General features: G+C 48.9%; 1 protein-coding gene across 16 annotated transcripts in view; it reads right to left on the bottom strand.

The window, feature by feature from the left end:
- FGFR2 (fibroblast growth factor receptor 2) overlaps positions 1–18,012 on the bottom strand; it is a 97,009-nt gene that overhangs the window by 51,336 nt on the left and 27,661 nt on the right. For all 16 annotated transcript variants that reach the window (XM_045191334.3, XM_045191335.3, XM_053922157.2 and 13 more), the window contains one exon: positions 9,092–9,261. In XM_045191334.3, coding sequence (XP_045047269.2) covers positions 9,092–9,261 — 170 coding nt within the window. The remainder of the gene's footprint in view (positions 1–9,091; positions 9,262–18,012) is intronic.

Here is an 18,012-nt window from a genome sequence, read left to right as displayed (position 1 = left end):
TCCAAGGGGTGTTCTCAAGGAGAAGATGTGGGTGCTAAGTGTTCCTGCGCAATTAAGACTCTAAATCCTGGCCCCTGGGTGCTGCCCTGGGGCCGTGAGCTCAGAGAATGAGAGGCAGTGCTAGCGCCCTGACTCGAGGTGAATGGGCCACAGCGAGACCCTCCCTCTCCCCAGACTCTCAGGGGTATCACCAACGGGACTCCCCTGGCCTCTGAGGGACCAGTCACATGGATGGGCAACTCAGGGGTGAAACCACAGGCCCCACCATCACCAAGCCCCATAATCCTGCCTTGAGCCCTGCTGTAAATATTCAGTTCTTTGAGCCCTTACTCAAATGTCGTGCCCATAAGCCCTTAATCGGGGCTAGCGCCTGTTTCTGGACCCCATCCAAACAGCCGATGTCTCTCTTGCACCTAGATCCAGATTTGGCACATGGAGCATTCCAAATGGAGCTGAACCTCAACTGACAGGGGCGGCATCGTCTGCCTCTGCCCAAGACATTAAATCTTGGCACACGGGGCCTGGCAATACCACTGCCATTTTTAACCCAGGGCCCAGGGGCCATCCAGCCTCTCCCTGGGGCCATGGCTCTCCACGTAGGAGCACTCTGCAAGGGCAGGTGCTCCTGAATATTTACTTCCTGCAGATGCACCACAAGCACTAATAAGTTAACATTTATAAAATTCTTTCTCAACGAGAAACATATTTACCAAACAAAGTGTTCCTGCCCTTCCAGAGACCTTCGTACTCAATCAATATTGCCCCACGCAGGACTGTTAATATTTATTTTCTTCCACCACTGCTCCAGCAGGCTGCCTCGACATAACCGCCAATCCCCAACTTTATGAGCGGTGGCACTTTCCAAACGGGTGTCCTCAGAGGCCATCCCCAAGGGCGCTGCTCGGTAACTTTGGAGGGGACATCCTACCCTTAACAGTGCTGGCTTCAGGAGAAGTGAAGACTACCAACGGTCACTCCATAAAGGCAGAGAGCAAAGCCACAAAGATGCTGGCGTCATTTCAGTAACTATTCAGTGTAAACCTAAAGAAACCACCCTTGCAACAAAAATGTTAAGATCCTCTTCGACGTGTTTTTCTGAATTCCCCAGCTTTCCAGCGCTGTTTTTCTGCCTGTTGGGTCGAATGCGCATAAACCTGCTCCACTTTCACAGAAGAGGAAGGTAACACCCAACAAACATGTGAATAGACAGGGAACCTCGTTAGCATCAAGGAAATGCAAATTACACCAATAATGAGACCCTGTTATTCACCAGCTGATTAACAAAAATTAGAAAGATCAGCGCCACTGAGGACTTCGTGAGGGTGACAGAACAGAGACTCAAAGAGAGAATGGAACCATAAAGGGGAGAAACCCCCGTCTAAAATAATCCGGCAGTGCCTATTAACATTAACAACACACATTTTTTTTTCGACCCAGTCCATTCTACCTCTAGACACCTATGCTGTTGAGAAAATAGCAAGATGCTTCGAGGCACACGGACGAGACTGTTACTGCACCTACTGCGTGGAGCAGTGAAACCCAGCATCCACCAAGGAGTCGTTAAAACGCCTCGTTCATCCTCTAGGAACCGATGTGTAGCTCATTCCAACAGAAGAGCATACGGCCCTTAAAAAACGAGGGAGTCTTATGTTCCCACCTGGTAAGACAGCAATAGTTACGGGTAAATGGAAAAATAAGTGGGCTGCATATAAATACGTATATTCATGATCCCATTTTGTAAAAAGAAAAATGCACACCCGTACACAGCGCCATGGTATGTACAGACCTAAATCCATACATAAGCGTGTCTGTACAAGCAGAGCTCAAATCAGAAAGAAAATGTATTAACATACTTTATGTAATTAAGTGGTAGGATTATAAGTATTTCCTTTTTCCTCATTTTCAATTTCAAATTCAAACAGAAACTTCCCCGCCCCCCCCAAACGATAGTGACCCGAAGCTCCTCGGGCCTCCCTTCGGCAGTGCCGGCTCCTCTGCAGAGCCTGTCGTCCTGGCAGAAACACGAAAGCCCGAGAGGAGAAACCCTGCACCGACCAACGCACGCACAGCCCTTTCCACCCCTGCCCACGGCCAGTCTTTGTGGGATTCCTCCTGATTTTCGTCTGCCAAGGAACAGAATGAGAGCACAAGGCCTCGAAAACTATACTCACTAAAGGCTTTTTAAAATAACATTTCAATGCCAAAACAAAGCAGATCGCAGCGCACGGCCTAAACTCCCTGACTGGTAACACAAAAACTGGATTCCTCAAACATTCCACACCTGTCACCGCAAAGACAAAAGGTGGCCCAGACAGGTTTTTTGCGGAATTCTTTTGTTACCTACACCTTCCAAGGTGCCTGTTTAACCCCCAGCTACCTTCAGGTGACAACTGGGAATGTGGATTTCATTGGTATGATGGCACCAAAACACCGAGGTGAAAGGTCAAAGTTTGGTTTCCACTTTGCCAAAAAAAAAAGTCCAGACATTTCCAAATACCCAGGTGTTCGATCACCAGCCAAACAAACATCCAGAAGCTGGAAGGGAAGTTTCACTCCGTGCCAGGCCAGTGAACGCTGAGCCCACGTGCTGACGAGCACTGCCACAGCCCCGTTCCACAGGGGTCAGGGCCCGGAAAGGCAGCATGCCCTTTCCCCGTGGCCTTCATCACGGCGCCCCTCAGGCCACAACGCAACACAGACCAACTGTCATTACCACACGTAAAACCTCCCTCTCCCGGGGCCAGACCCCAGGGGCCAGCAGCGCCTGGGGACTCCCAGTCATCCCTCCTTGGATATATGCACAGGAACTGGGCTTACACGTGTCCAGGGCCGTGGCCCCGACGGCTGCTTATCACCAACCAGCAGATGGGGAGGGAGCCAACACCCGTTTAATGCTTAACTGCCAAGAAGTTTGCTTTTCAGGAGGTGTCCACCGGACAGGGCGGGGCGGGCTCTGTCTAGGCAGCGGGAGAGACTCTTCCCTGCGCTCAGCTCACGATCCCTGGATCCCTCCGGAGGACACGGGAAATGAACGGCAAAATGCAAGGCTGTTCTGTTAGCTGTCGGCTCCCTGCAGACGCTCAGAAAGGTGCCCTGGGAGCAGAGTGCGCACAGGGTGCCCGCTGCAGTTCCACTCCCAGGTGCAGACCCAAAGGAGCTGAAAGCAAGGACTCAAACAGATGCATGGGCACTGATGTTCACAGCTGCATCATGCGCAGTGGACAAAAGGTACCAACAACCTCAGTGTCCCTCAACAGATGAACCGGTACACAAAACGTGGTCTCCCCGTAGGACGGAATGTGACTGAGCCATAAAATGGAATGGAGCTCTGATTCATGCAACAACCTGACTGAACCTTGAACGTCTTAAGTGAAATAAGCCAGATACGAAAGGACAAGTACCCTATGCTCCCACCGGAGACACCTAGAACAGAGACAGAAAGGAAATATGGGTTTCTAGGGCCTGGAGTAGAGGGGGAGGAGGAATGGGAAAAATTACGGCTTACCGGGTACAGAGGTTCTGTTTGGCGTGGTGGAAAAGTTTGAAAACTAAATGACAAATTTTATGTCATGTATATTTTACTGTAATTAAAAGAGTCCCACATTTGCTCACAACAGTCCGCCTTGGCCCATCTGAGAGCAACACACTCTTGGGAAATGCTTCTCATTTATCATAAGCGAATGTGTAACACACGGACCCGCGTGTGAAGAGAGCTATTTAGTAGGAGCTGGAATACGGTGCAAAACAGCCTGAGCCCAAATAGCAGCTCACACAGCTAGGAGCCAGGTGACGGGCCTCATCTATTATAAGGGGCAAAATGACAGTGCCCACTTCTCTGGGCTGTGCAGGGGACCACGTACACGGAGCACTGGAGGCAGGGGACACAGTGAAGACACAGGTCAATCCATGCTGGTTTCTGCATCCCAGACCGCTTGATCTGGGATGGAAGCTGAAATGTCTTGGCTGAGAAAAAGCTGAACAACATACCAAAACATCGATAAGTACATTAATAGTGACATTTCCAAATGAGCAGACTTTGGGGGTAAGCATAATATTGAATCAAAAGTCTTTAAAATGATATTTAAGTAACCTGGACAATGTAAATCCAATTAACCTACTCACCAAAGCAACCAGTTCAGTTGTGATTATCTTTTCTCAGATCTGCAATATACCTGGAAAGCAAGAGTCTGCACACCAGGACACCCCGCTCTGCTGAGGGGCTCTGTGGGAACCCCAGGTGCCTAAAGCCATGGGCTCCAGTACCAGTTCCACAGAGGGCTTTGTCCTGGGACCTCTCTTCGTTCTTATGCAGTGAGTAATGGCGTGAAAGACGGTTTCTGAGAATACCCTTCCCTTCCGTGCCTAAGTCATTACCTAAGAATGAGCTGGGAATTGAGGTAGTCTATTAATTATCTCAGTCCTCTCCTTGCTTTTCTGCATTAAACTGTAATAACTGTTCAGACTCCCATGAAATATCTAACTATAAAGGTAACCTCTTTATTTTAAAAAAATCTGTGCTATTGGGGAGAAATGGTTAATGCTGCATTATGGTTATGATATTGCGTTAGCCAAAAAATTAGGGCTTTTTCCGTACTATGGCTCTATTAGTGCTTATTTGTCTTTAATTTTATTCAAACAATTTTGTTACACTGTATTGTAACAGCTGTTCTTATTAGCATGCACATTTAAAAAACTTATAAAAATTGGTGAATTTCTGTGCAGCCATTTTAATATCAAAGATAGAAGAAGACGTGCATCATTTTTGGAGTATTATGCTTTATTATTTCAAGGAAAGTACAAACACAACTGAATGCAAAAAAAGATTTGTGCAGTGTGTGGAGAAGGTGCTGTGACTGATCGAACGTGTCAGAAGTGGTTTGTGAACTTTCTTGGTACAACTGACATTTTAGCCAAATAACTCTTTGCTGTGGGGCTGGCTTATGCATTGGAAGATGTTTAGCAGCCCCCCTGGCCTCTACCCACTAGAAGCCAATAGCAAGAGATGGCTGACATACTCAAAATATCCAAATCAATAAAGATATTGGTGAAAATGAAAAATGTCTTTTATTCTACAGAAAAAACTAAATGGACTTTTTGGCCAACTCAATACTAAGTCGGTTTGAGAGCTGGAAGGAATCAGAGGTTCAAGATGATCGAGCCAATTTTCTCATTTTAGGGACAGGTGACCCGAAACACAGTCACTTAAACAACTGGCGGGGCGCACTGTGAGGCTCACGCACTGGTACGATCAGGGAGGCACAGTTCTGCCTCAAGTCAAGCTCTATCATTCTACGTAAATGAGTAACATCCAAGCGCCTGCGCCCACATGCTAGGAAACACAATAATTTGACTCTTAATCACCTAAGGACGGCTCAGCATGAGCTCTTTGATGAGTAGGACTAACCTGCAGAATCCCAAATAGCTCCACTGGTCATTTTAATGAAATAAAACGAGCTTTCTGTCCCATTCCATAATTCTCTTTGATTTTGTTTTGTGGGTTTTTTCTGTTCCCTTCTGCCTTCATTGGCCACGTATGCGGACCATTTCAAAACAAGCTGAAAGGCGATGGATAAGGGCCAAGGCGCCCGATGCATAAACAGGTAGAAAGAGCGAGGCAGACAGATGGGCTGCCAGAGCACCGCTATGGTTTATGGGATGAGATGTATGAAGAAAAAAAAATACCACAGAAATAACACACACTTGTTTGCAGAAACTCTCAGGTCTGGCTTTCTGGAAAAATACATCTTGGAAAACTTGACACCTTGTTCCTTCATTAACTACAGCGGCCAAGGGCGGCAGTCACAGGTGAGGGGCACTGAGACGTCAGACCCTTGCATGGCAACTGGGTCTCCTGGCTTTGGGGGGAGGGCCAAGCAACAGAAACTACCGACTGTCCAAAACGGCCCCCCCTCAGGTCAAATGTGCAGAGGCATGGTTCTTTAAAAGTTTAGGTAGGGAAAAAGTTTATGTAGGTAATAGAGACACCTGAGGGGAACCCCACATCGGCGGCCATGCTCCCGCCTCTGCGAGGTACAGGCCCCGAGGAAGGGGCCCTGGGAGCCAGGTGCAGGCCTGAGCCTGTGGGTGGGTGTCGGTCTCTCTGACCTCCCATGACCTCACGAACTGGGGGTCTGGGGTGGGTGTGGGAGACTGTTAGTGCGGCTTAAACTTCAGGTGACTACGTATTCCCAGGAGATGAGAGATCTCTGTCGTGCCCTTTCAAGTCCCAGAGGCCTCTGGGCTCAATGACGTGTGTTTCCGTGCACTCAAACTCCACCTGTCTACTCCAAAAATGGCTCCAACATGAGGCAACAAGAATGCTTTGGTCATCTGTGCCTCCACGAAGACAGGCTAAAGGTATTCTGCTGACGGCTCCTCATTTTACTTTTAGAACATGGGCACCCTTCATTTAGCACAATGTTGTCATCAGTAATTAAAACAGAACTGCCTGCACCTGTTAAAAATCAAGCAGCGTGTTCTCATTAGGCGCCCGCAGTCTTCCCACATCTTCCCAATCACTAACTCAGATCTGCGAAAAGCTCCTTACCCGTAATCAGGAGGTCGATCCTATTCGAGACCAGTAGTTTCTGGAGGCTCATCAGCCCTTGGTACTTACTTCCAAGGGAGGAAATTCGTTGACCACCAGGGTTTTGACCATTATTCTTATACTTAAGACGTATTTATTAATAAATCGTTGGGATTGTCTCCATTATGTTGTCAGAGAGCGTTTGATGGTTAGAACAAACCCAGAGGCTGCGACGTCTAACAGCGTAACCCTTCCTTTACAACCAGCATCACCTAATGAAATCTTTGTCTATTCTTTCTTCGGAGAAAAAAAAAAAGGCAGCCTTCCAATGTCATTGCACCTGGTCTAAGAACTGAACTCAGAACAAAGAGACAAGTTGCCCTCCTGCTTCTACCTTCCAGCAGGAGTCATGGCAGGCACCTGAAGTATGTCCCCTTCCCAGGGTCAGAGCACCCCTCCCAGCTGGTGCCACACAGAAACTCCCCAACACTTGCTCTTAGAAATTTGCTCTTAGGCTTTCCCTACCAACCCCTGGGTGCTGGCTTCTAGATGGTGATTTTTCAATGTTAAAACAAAAGCCAAAAATTTTTGCAGAAGGAAACAATTCTTTAAAGGTGAGAACTGTGTATGGTATTTCAGGAGAGGGCTGCAGGGGGGTGGAGAAGCCCATGTAACCACAGCTGTGGTAGACAGGGGCTTAGGCGCCGTTGAAGGTGATACTGGCTGAGTTAAACACAGGTGAGAGGAGCGCCACGGAAATCCTTCCGGCTTTCTCACTGCAGCCCAGATCTCTCTCCTACCTGGTTCTGCAGGACCTGTGGTCTGAGCTGAAGCGTCCTCTACTGCACCCACTGTGCGGATTTCTCAGGTGACCCCCTGGGATTCCCATGTCTACTGCTAGTTGTACCCTGGGGACACTTCCTCACCCAGTGACTTGCTTCACAATAGCAAACAGCAAAGTGGCAGGAGGCGCTCCCATGCCTAGCTTCCAGAAGGCTGGTGCGGCTGTCTTCCTCACGCTCTCTCCCCAGCTCTTGCTGCCTGCTCATCCTTGGGAAGCCAGCTGCCGCAGAGAGGCCCCATGGCAAAGGGCTGCGGGCAGCTTCCAGCCCACAGCCAGTGAGGTGCTGAGGGTTCCTGCACCCAACAACCTGCAAGGGAGTGTGGTCCTCACAGCAACCACATGGGTGAGTCTGGAAGCAGACCTTCCCCTGCCCCATGGGATCCCACAGAGGAGAACCCAGCCTGCACTGAAACCCTGATTCCAGCCTGTGGGAGGCCTTGATGCGAAGGCCCGGTAGGACGCCCCTGGTTTCCTGACAGCAGAAGCATGAGATAATAAACACGGCTGTTTAAAGCCACTGCATCTTGGGGTGACATTCCCCAGCGACAGGTAACTAATATGTGCATTTATGTTCCAAATGCACCAGAGAATTTCATAATAAGGTTCCCGACATCTTCTTTGTGTAATAAATTCTTTTTTTTCTTTTTAAAGAGAGGGTAAGAGAGGGAGAGAAACATCAGTGTGAGACAAAAACACCGATCGATCGGCTGCCTCTCCTACATGCCCCAACCAGGGACGGAATCTGTGACCCGAGCATGTGCCCCACCGGGAATCAAACCAGTGACCTTTTAGCTTTGCATGACAACGCCCACCCCACCAAGCCACACTGGCTAGAGCCAAATTCTTCAAGTTCTCCCTTTCCATACTAAATAATTTGGCGGTCCCGCATCTCTCAGTCTGAGACACCCTTCCTCAAGTCTCAGGCTGGAATCCTTCCCTTTCTCTGAGTCTCCCAAACAGCCAACGTTACCTCTCCCTGCAAGTCCACGGTGCAGCGCATGCCTCTGACTCCACCCCCATCAGTGCCCGGACCATCAGCCTTTTGCCTGCCTTCCCTGCTGGACAGGGAGTCCCTCCGAGCTGGACCCAGAGCCTAGGACGGTGCCTGCCACAGCGGGCGCTCAATCAGCATTTGCTGAATGGATGAACCGAGGCCTGAACGGCATCCACAGGCATCATCAAGGAGCTGGCTGTCCATTTCCACCCCCCAGTGAGTGAGTGGTAAGACTACATTTCACCACAGTCAGTAATGGGCTGCTGAGAATCCTTGAGGACGGAAGACAAGGAAGGGAGATTGCTTCTGTCATCTCTGCGGCATTCTCTCTTCACATGTAATATTTCATTCTCCAGTCGCTAATCCAGGTCCCTCCGTTGCTCATACAACCCTGCCCGAACACAGCAACTGTACTTACGCTTCTCAAATTCTGCTGCAGTTTTGGTTTTATAGACTATAAAGCATATAGAAAACAGACTCTCAACTTTCGACCCCTCTGTTCTTAAACACGCCTCATATAAAGAACAATGCAAATGGGGATTGTACTTGCGAATTACCCACAAGCCCAGGCTAACTTTTTTTTAAAAATAGCAAACATGGAAATGATCAATTACGATCATCACTGGGTTGTTTTGAATTCCTTCTAGTTCCTGCTAACTTCTGGAGACTTACAAAATGAATACATAAAACACGTAAGACAAAGGCTATTTTGAAAGCATAATTCTACCTTATAACCTCCAATGCGATGCTCCTGTTTAAAGTCCTTTCCGTTTTTCAGCCACCTCATAGTTGGTGTTGGATTTCCCCCAGCTGGACAGCGAAACTTGACCGTGTTGGCCGCAGGCACGGCGTGAAGTCGCTTTTCCATCTTGTCCGTGTTGGTCCAATACGGTGCTCCTGTTTTGGAAAACAACATTACGATGTTGTTGGACCGAGAACTTCAGTCCCCATTTCTCAACTCCTCACGGGCACGATCATTTTACTCTGTGTGCGAACAATCCGACGCTTTCAAAACCTGGGGGTAAGATTTACATTAGGAAAAATTTTCTGACATCTGATCCAGCTGGAGGCCCCTGGACATGGACTGCTTGCTAGTTTAGGTTTATTAATAGAGGGGAAAAAGTGGCCGAGGTACCTTCTCTCCTTGTTCTTAGTGCCAGAATTTAAATGTGGGTTGAATCATGTTTTAAAAGGCTACTTTATAGACACCGGGACAACACATACAACAGCTGAGGCCTCCCAAAATGAAACATTTTAGATGGCCACACCTAGGAAATGATCATATACACACTAGTAAAAACAAGCTGTGCTCAAAACCCGCGTGAATACATCCGTATCCCTGGGAGCTGCCCTTTCCAGGTTTGCCAACAGTGCAACATCATCCTGGTCAGACAGAAACCTCAAAGGCACCATCACTTGCCCGGCGTTTTTTATGATAGCCACTAACCCAATATATTTTAACTTTTTATATGCAAAGATGTAATTTTCCTCTCCAATGGTGGTGGTGAATGCCGTAATTCTACCACCATGTCTAAGCAGATAATTCCATAGGCAACTACAGATAATAAAATGTAAAGTTCTACCCTCCAAATGGCCCCAAAGTCATACTTATGAATGATTTTTTAAACTTGAGAACGGAGGGAAGTTTATAAATTTGCCAAACGAAGGACAGTTTATCTACACGAGCGCCACAGCGTCCACCTGAGTTACCGCCGTAAACTCTTCATGCCCGCCAACACCGGCTGATGGCCACTATCGACTGAACGTCCCTTATTTGACAAACACAGCCCAAAAAGCTCTTCCATGTTTAACACATCAATCCTGATAATGGTCTGACGAGAAAGGCATTACTGTGATCCCTGTTTGCAGATAGGGAAACTGAGGCACAGAGACATTAATTAATCTGCCCAGCACGACGAAGCTAGGAAGAGATGCAGCCAGGACTTGAGTCCAGGCAGTTTGACTCCAGAGCCCACTGTCTCCACGCCCACTGCGGTCCACTGCTGGTAAGGACCAGCTGCTCCGTGGGCTCGGAACCCACACCCTCACCCAGCCAGCCTGGGCCAAAAGCACACAGCCTTCCATATTCCTGCCCAGAACTTCCACTGAAATCTTGCACAGCATTTAACTTTTCACCTGCGTGTTTCTGCCTTAGGAAGCAGGGGACCAAAATCCCAGGATCGCCCTAAAAGCATCCATTAGCAAGACCTTGACATCCTAGAACATTCCAGACACTTGCATTCTAGAGGCGGGCTCAGAACTGCTTATTTCTGATGAAGATTAGACTAAGCAACAGCACACACACTCCACAAACCAGAGGCAAAAAAGGGGCCTGGGCAGGAGCTTCGTCTCTGACGGGGATTTATTCGGCTCCTACTCCATTCTGTGGGTGGCGCAGCTGGCTCCCGGGGTTAAGGATCCCCTTTCCTTAAAGGCCAGGCTTTGGTGGTAGGATTAGGAACAGGAATAACTGCACCCACAATTCCTACTCCCATCTGCCTCACCCTTGACCTTGAACCTGCTGTAAAAGGTGGCTCTGGGGTCTCTTCACAAGGGCATGCTGTATGTTCTTTCCCTCCACGAAAGGTGGTGTCCACATGACCCAAGACAGAGCACTGTAGGGCAGAATGGGTCACTCATGAATACCAGAGAGAGAAAGGCTTCGGGGAGGGAGGGGGTGAGGGGGCCAAGGGAGAAGGCATGGGGCTGCATTCTCTCCTCGAACCCAGGCATGTCTGCAACTTGGTAGCCCTTTGGCTGCACAAGGCAGCTATTCTGCAGGGTTCACCGGGGAGTACTTGGTTCCTCTGTATCACAAGACACCCAGGCCCTGGCATAGACCAAAACAATTTCAATCACCTTTTAGGTTACAAGGTTCTACTTAGGAAAATCCATGCACAGCCACAGCCACGAAAAAGAAACCATTAAGAGCACAAAATAAATAATGAGCTTTGTCGCTACACAAAGACTGTTACAAATCTGGCCTAGATGAAAAAGCGTACCTCAGGTGTCTGCACACATGTCATTTGTTTAAGTAAACACAAAAGCCTATTCCTATGAATCAGCTAAATTTTCATGTAGCAGTGCTTACAGAGAGCATCGGTTATAGTGGACCTTGTGGAATGTCTTTTCTTTCTTACATAAAAGAAACCAACAGATATGTGCTTACAGACCACTGGGCGTGATTCTGATGTTCCCTGAAACGTCAAAAAGTGGGATTTAGCTGCAGGCTCTGGGAATGCTGCTCTGTTGTTCCCTCGCTGGGCTGAGCCAGGCCGACAGCGAGGCTGCAACCCACACACAGGATCACCCAGGGGCCACGGGCCCGTACAGACCTGGCAACCAGCACCTCTGTCTTGGCACCTAAGGAAGGACTTCAGGGCGAGGGTGAAAGAATTTTGCTGGAATCTCTGGCAGGTGGCCACTGTGCTGGGGTGACATTTCAATCATCACCATTGGGCCCATAAGATCTGCTCGTGCAGCAGGGTCTGGGCACCAGGCTGCTGGGCTACTGTCTCAGAGATCCAGGGTGGGCGGGGCCCTCGTCCAGTCAAAAACATAGAGACAGATCGCCCACAGGGCTGTCACTCAAAACCTGAATTTAGCCCTGGCTAGTGTAGCTCAGTGGACTGAGCACGGGCCTACAAACCAAAGGGTCACCGGTTCAAATCCCAGTCAGGGCACATGTTTGGGTTGTAGGCCTGGTCCCCAGTCAGGGGCGCACCACACATGGATATTTCTCTCCCTCTCTTTCTCCCTCCGTTTCCCTCTCTAAAAAAATTAATAAATAAAATTTTTTAAAAAAACCTGAATTCACAACATTCTCTTTCCCTGAATACCTATAAGTCGTGACTAAACAGAAAGGGCTGTCGAGCCACGTTGTGGAAGTTCCCTGTGTGACAGTGAGGCCCCGCCCCACCCTGGGCCAGTGCTAACGTCACACAGGCTAGATGCGCTTTTGCAACTCAGCCTTCCTCTGACCTCTCAAGCTCATGGATTTTTTTTTAACAGGCACAATGCTGAAAGGGAGGAATGATTTCATTATTTTACAACGGCTCTTCCTGAGATAAACTAGTGTTACGGGAAGCTTGAAGAACCTGGAAGGTGTAAAAAACTAATTACACTGTAGGAATTTTGTGCTTTTGAGTTTCCTTCATCAGTGGCCTCATGTCCTCTGCAAACTTCCCATCTTCAATACTTCCTGCTCTTTCAGCAGCCTGGGCGCAGGGAAATGCCAGGGCTCCCCCAAAATATAGGGCGGCGGGTGAGAAACAAGGGCCAGGCTACCTGGGGAGGCCTTCCTCATACCGAGGCTGGTGAACAGCAATAACCGAGATCTGGAGAAGGGATTGGTGTAAATCAACAACCTACAAAGGTGGAGATCACCTTGGCACACGGTAGGTGCTCAGTACAGATGTTTACTCGACAACTTTATTTAAAAGGAACCTGCAAGCGAAGGCCACATCATGTTGCTTGAAAGAAAGGTATGGCACCCACTTTGTACGCCTTCCCTGGCGTAAGCTCAGGGATCCATGAGCTGTGGCATAGAGCCACTTCACGGAGGAGGAGCGTGAGGTCACCCTCCCATGGCAGGAAAGCGAATTGTACCCAGAAGATAGGTATGGCCCCCTCTGCTCTGACCTTCTCAGCTCTTCTGATAGACTACGTAGCAAAAGAATGATGCTCTTAGTCACCATATACTAATGATGAAGTTAAAGGAACAGAAGCTGCCAAAATAAATAAATAAATCCGGTAATCGAGGTAGAGTACACACCAATCCTCTTCTGTACTGAAACGGCCATGGAGTATGAGTGAGAGTGAGAGACTTCAATACAGCAGACGTCTCCCAGGATGTGGCTGGTTGAACGGGAGACTCATAACCCAGCAGGAACTTCACTCAAAGTTCCCTCAACACAGACTTTCTTCACCACCTCCGCCCCACAGGGGCGAGTCACCATCCCTTTGCAGGGCTGCCTCTGTCACTTACGTAAGTTTCCATCACCAGGCTGTTTCCATACTGAAAAACATTCCTTCCAATGTCTGCTGGCCAGCAAGGGTAGAGTACCTGGGAGGTACACCTGGAGTTGACTTTAGCCTATGGCCTACCGGGTGGATGGGTGGACGGATGGGTGGACGGATGGGTGGACGGATGGGTGGACGGATGGACGGGCCAGATGGACAACTGTTAAAAGCTTTGGCTATAAAATGAGGCAGTTGAACTGAATGTTTTGATAAGGTCCCTCCCAGTCCTAATGCTCTTTCCAGGTATCTATATTCTGGGCAGATATCGATTCTGTCAACAAAGGGCAGGATGAGAGGGTTTATTTTGACCCTGCAATTCAAACTTAATGAGAAAACACAGGCCGCTGAGCCCGCCCCTACGCTTACAAAATCCCCTACACATCTGAACACTGACCTCGACGGGTTATGGTCTCCTCTCTCTCTGAATCAGAAAGAGAGAATCCAGCCCAGCAGCTTAAAGGAAAACATGGAATCATATTACCACTGTACCGAAAGCGACCTCAGTGACCATCTGGCCCAACGGCTGATGTGATCAATGTCACCTAAAAGGTTAAGTGATTTGATCAAGGTCACCCGGCCAGAGGCCGGGCCGAGGCGAGACCAAGTCTCCAGCTCCCTGAGCAGTGCTCTTTCCGCCACTGCGGGCTGCCCTTTGAACTCTCCCATGGTAATTAAGTCAAAAGTTCAAGATTTACGTGAGCTGTGGGCGCTGATGACTGCCAACTGTATTTTTATTGATGCAAAAATAAAAAAGGGTAAAAAAAAACACAGCCCGTTTCAACTCCTAGATTAAGTCTCACAAACTCCCTAAAGCCCCACTAAGGCCTCTGTCTTAAGTCTATAATTAGGGCCTTTAAAAATATCACTAATCAGGACATTTGAATGCTTTGACCCCTGGGTGGAGGGCTGACTCGGAGAGCCCCCGCCCCACCCCCACTCCCCAATCCTCCCAGTAGACCACACAGTTCATTTGTTTTCGGTTTTTCGTAAATTGAGAGAAAACAAATCTAACAAAATATGTAGATGTGAGTGAGAGTGTAATCATGAGGGGGGAGTTGCTTTGAGAAATCTCATTAAAACAACTAACTTGCTGAGCAGTGAAGCATTTGGTAGGAAAAAACATTAAAACAAGCCAGGCAAGTGACCCACATGCAAAATGCCAGAGTCCACTGGGACAACAGTCGCCCTGTGGGAGTTTCCAGGACCCGCCTTCAAAAGAAAACCCTCCCCTTGTCGGCGATGCTGTCTGATGCAGCCCCCCACCCCCCGCGCCCCGAGAAAGAAAAGCTATTCGCTCAAGCCCACTGGCCGGAACCCCACGGCTGGCCTTCCAGTTGAAACACCCAAACCCATTTGGGATGAGCTTCCCATTCCACGAAGAAATTCAAAAAAAACCTGAGAAGACTGTGCACTTCGGTTTTGTCTGTTTGTAATTCTTGGAAACTTCAACATAACTAAGAAACCAACATTTACCAACTTAGAAATAATTTCTGCCAACTGAAAATTCCAATTAGAGCAAAGGTCACTATAAACTATTATCAGCAGATTAATCAATGAAAGGAGTTTGAAATCCCAGGCCAGGAACCTCCATTTTCCCTAGTTACTTCCAAACAAATTGGCCTTTCTCCCTGACACAGGTATGGGCATCTGCTACAGGTCTCAACAGGCATGAAAGCAAAATAGGAAATTACCTTCACTTGCTAGAAAGAACCGCCCCAGCAGCGGGAATCTCGATACAGCTGTGGCGCTACCAACTCCCTCTAGTTAAGAAGCCAACCTGAACTTTCTGTCAATCGTGATCTTCCCAAGAGCTAAGTCTCAAGCTCTTCAGAAACATAAACCACTTACACCCAAGTTAGGGGGAATAAGAATCACTCCCCTCCCAAATGGACATCCATGTCAAGTTATTTGCTGCCAGATAACCCATTAAGACACCTAGAACAAGGACTTGTTAAATTAGGCTTTCCTTTGCTAACGTACAAAATCAGAACCTTGTAAACCCGCAACCTGGACACATTTCGAAATTTGAAAAGGCATAGGATTTGAAACGGCAACTTTCTGTCCGGAGAACGGCTGTGTCACTAAGGGGCATGGGTAGCGGTGTCCCTTCCTGGCAGCCAGGCCTCTAATGACATCACAGGATTGCTCTGTTCAGGGAAATGTCCAGCACCAGTAAGATGTGAGGTCACCAGCTAGTCAGCTGCTAAAATATGACCTGAGAAATGCCTTTCACACCTGGGATGGAAGAACTGGACTTAAGAGAGTGGGGAAAGTTAGATCAATCAAATCAGCACATGCGGGGGTTTCCAAAGCCCGTGCAGCAGGGTGGTGATGGATGCTGTATGTTAAAATGGATCTTGGGGGCCATCAGTTTGGAAAAATCTTGAGAGAGGACAAAATTAAACATGCTTTAACCACACAACACTCCAGAGCTTCGATTGTGCTGGTGGGCACTGGAAGTCTCCAAGAAGGGGTCCCAGCAGGAGGTGGCTTCCAAATCCATTTCAAAATACAGCTCATTCTGGCAGAGAATTGTTGTGCACCAGCTTATTGTCTTAATGCGGATGCCCGTTTTTAATGAGATCCCTCCTTAATGAGATGTATGCGGAGACTGTAATTCTGCAAAGTATTTATTCTCCGTCCGGGCTGGTCCTCACCAGCCAGAAGCAGCCCACTGGGAAGCTGGGTCCGAAACACCACGTGACACCGCACGCGAAGAGGCAGAACACGATGCTCAAAACCGAGCGGCTGCATCTGCTTGTGGAAATGAGGAAACTCGCCACAGGAGCCCATGGGGGACCTGGGTTTCGCTCGACCGACCTGAATATTGCTAAACATTCCTACCGAAATCAATTCAGGCCTTGATGGTAACAGATGCCGGCGTCATGACCAAAATTCAACGACCCTGCCTCCATTGCGGCCATGGTGCCACGCCTTCTGTACTCTGCAGAGAATCTACAAAGAACTCCACCTGGCAGGTGAGCTCACCTTTTGATAGTTAACCACCAAAATGAACTGAACCATCATCGAGCACACCAGCAGAGGGAATAACCGCCAAGGTATTTTCAAGCCTCAAGATACAGACCTGACATCTACCCACCCAGAAAGAGAAAAAAAAAAACTTCAGAAAAGCCCAGCAATGTCCCTGTCAGCATAGGGTCACCAGCGCATCGTCTGTTAACGCCACTGAGCAGGAACTTTCAGACACACCCCAGTGGCATTTCCAGACAATCAGAAGGCGCCCAAAGAATCAAAGTGGACAAGAGGCATTTTCCAGGTGGCTGAAAATGCCAAGAATTCGGTGCTTCTACAATTTTCCCTATTAATCAGGTCAAGCATTTGACATTGGAGGTGGCAAAAATCGTTTTAATGGCAACATCCCCTTCCCCGCCTTGCCAATTACCCTGGCCATGGCATTCCTCTGTCCCCACAGGCCGCAGCTGCTTAATCTCAGCCGCCCCAGGCTGCACCTGTGAATCAGACCAGCCTAATCACACGAACAGATGGCAGAGGCCGAGTAGCCAGCTAAGAACTGCTATCACTTTAAATCACGTCTAATGTTTCACAGGCACCATCCAGAGGCAGCGCCCGACAGCAGTATCTCCCTGGTACAGCTAACACCGGCCCTTAATCACCGCCGAGCACCCCTTTCGGGGCAGAGCCGGTGTCATTCGAGAGCTAATTACAAAGAACCCTGGTTGCAAGGTGAAGGCATGGCGAGTCATTCAGTGAGGGCTGGCATTCATTAAGTGGGGCACTCCGCTACCGGGCCCTTCTGCCTGGGCACTGGGCAGTCGGGACTAGCATTCGGGACGCAGAGCCACAGGCCTGTGGCAGGTGATCCTTCTGATGCACGAGACAGGGCTTCCATTCACTCAGCCTACTTGTTAGGTAGCCACTGCCTTGCTGTTACACTTATTGCTTCCCAAGCATTGTGTTAGGACATCGATCAGGACGAGTGGCCATGGTACTGAGCAGCAGCACAGAGCGGCTCCCAGGCATGCCAACACGACCGAGCTGACGGCACCAGAGGTCTCCCAGTCAACAGTGATGACGCCCACGTGTGGGCGCCACTGCAGAGCTGCAAACAGCAGCGCCAGCCTCTGCACTCCACCCCCGCTGCCCCCTGGGCACTGAATGAGGGGCGCTGCGATGGGGCACACAACAGGCCCACCAGGAGCTGCTTTGCCGTTTGCTCACTGATTCATGAATTTCCCCTCAATTGAACAGGAATAACTCTTCCCTCCACCCTATCGGGGTGTTGAGGGTGCTGACTGAGCCAGCAGCCCGCAGAGAGGGTGCCCAGGGCGGGACCTGGTCCTCCTCACTGTCTCCCCTGCCAGAGCCGAAGACCTAATAAGAAGCGAGTGATGTCTTCTGATGTACCAGGGCCTTATTATTAAAATATAACAGCCTCATTAGAAGGTAGGTACAAATCACAGGGGAAAACACTTTCACTCACCTCATTACCCACTGTTTTATGGGCAACATCTCTAACAGTACACTCCTGTTTGAGGCAGATCCGTACACGTGAACCCCGAAGCCAGGGGTGCTCCCACTTCAGGGCGCCTCACACTCACCCCCACGGTTTCTAATTCAGTGGGTCTGAGGTGGGGCCTGAGAAGT

This window comes from Desmodus rotundus, chromosome 4 (genome assembly GCF_022682495.2).
Source record: "Desmodus rotundus isolate HL8 chromosome 4, HLdesRot8A.1, whole genome shotgun sequence".
NCBI lineage: Eukaryota > Metazoa > Chordata > Mammalia > Chiroptera > Phyllostomidae > Desmodus > Desmodus rotundus.
Note: the sequence above shows the minus strand (reverse complement) of the source record. Positions and strands in the feature narration are given on the sequence as shown.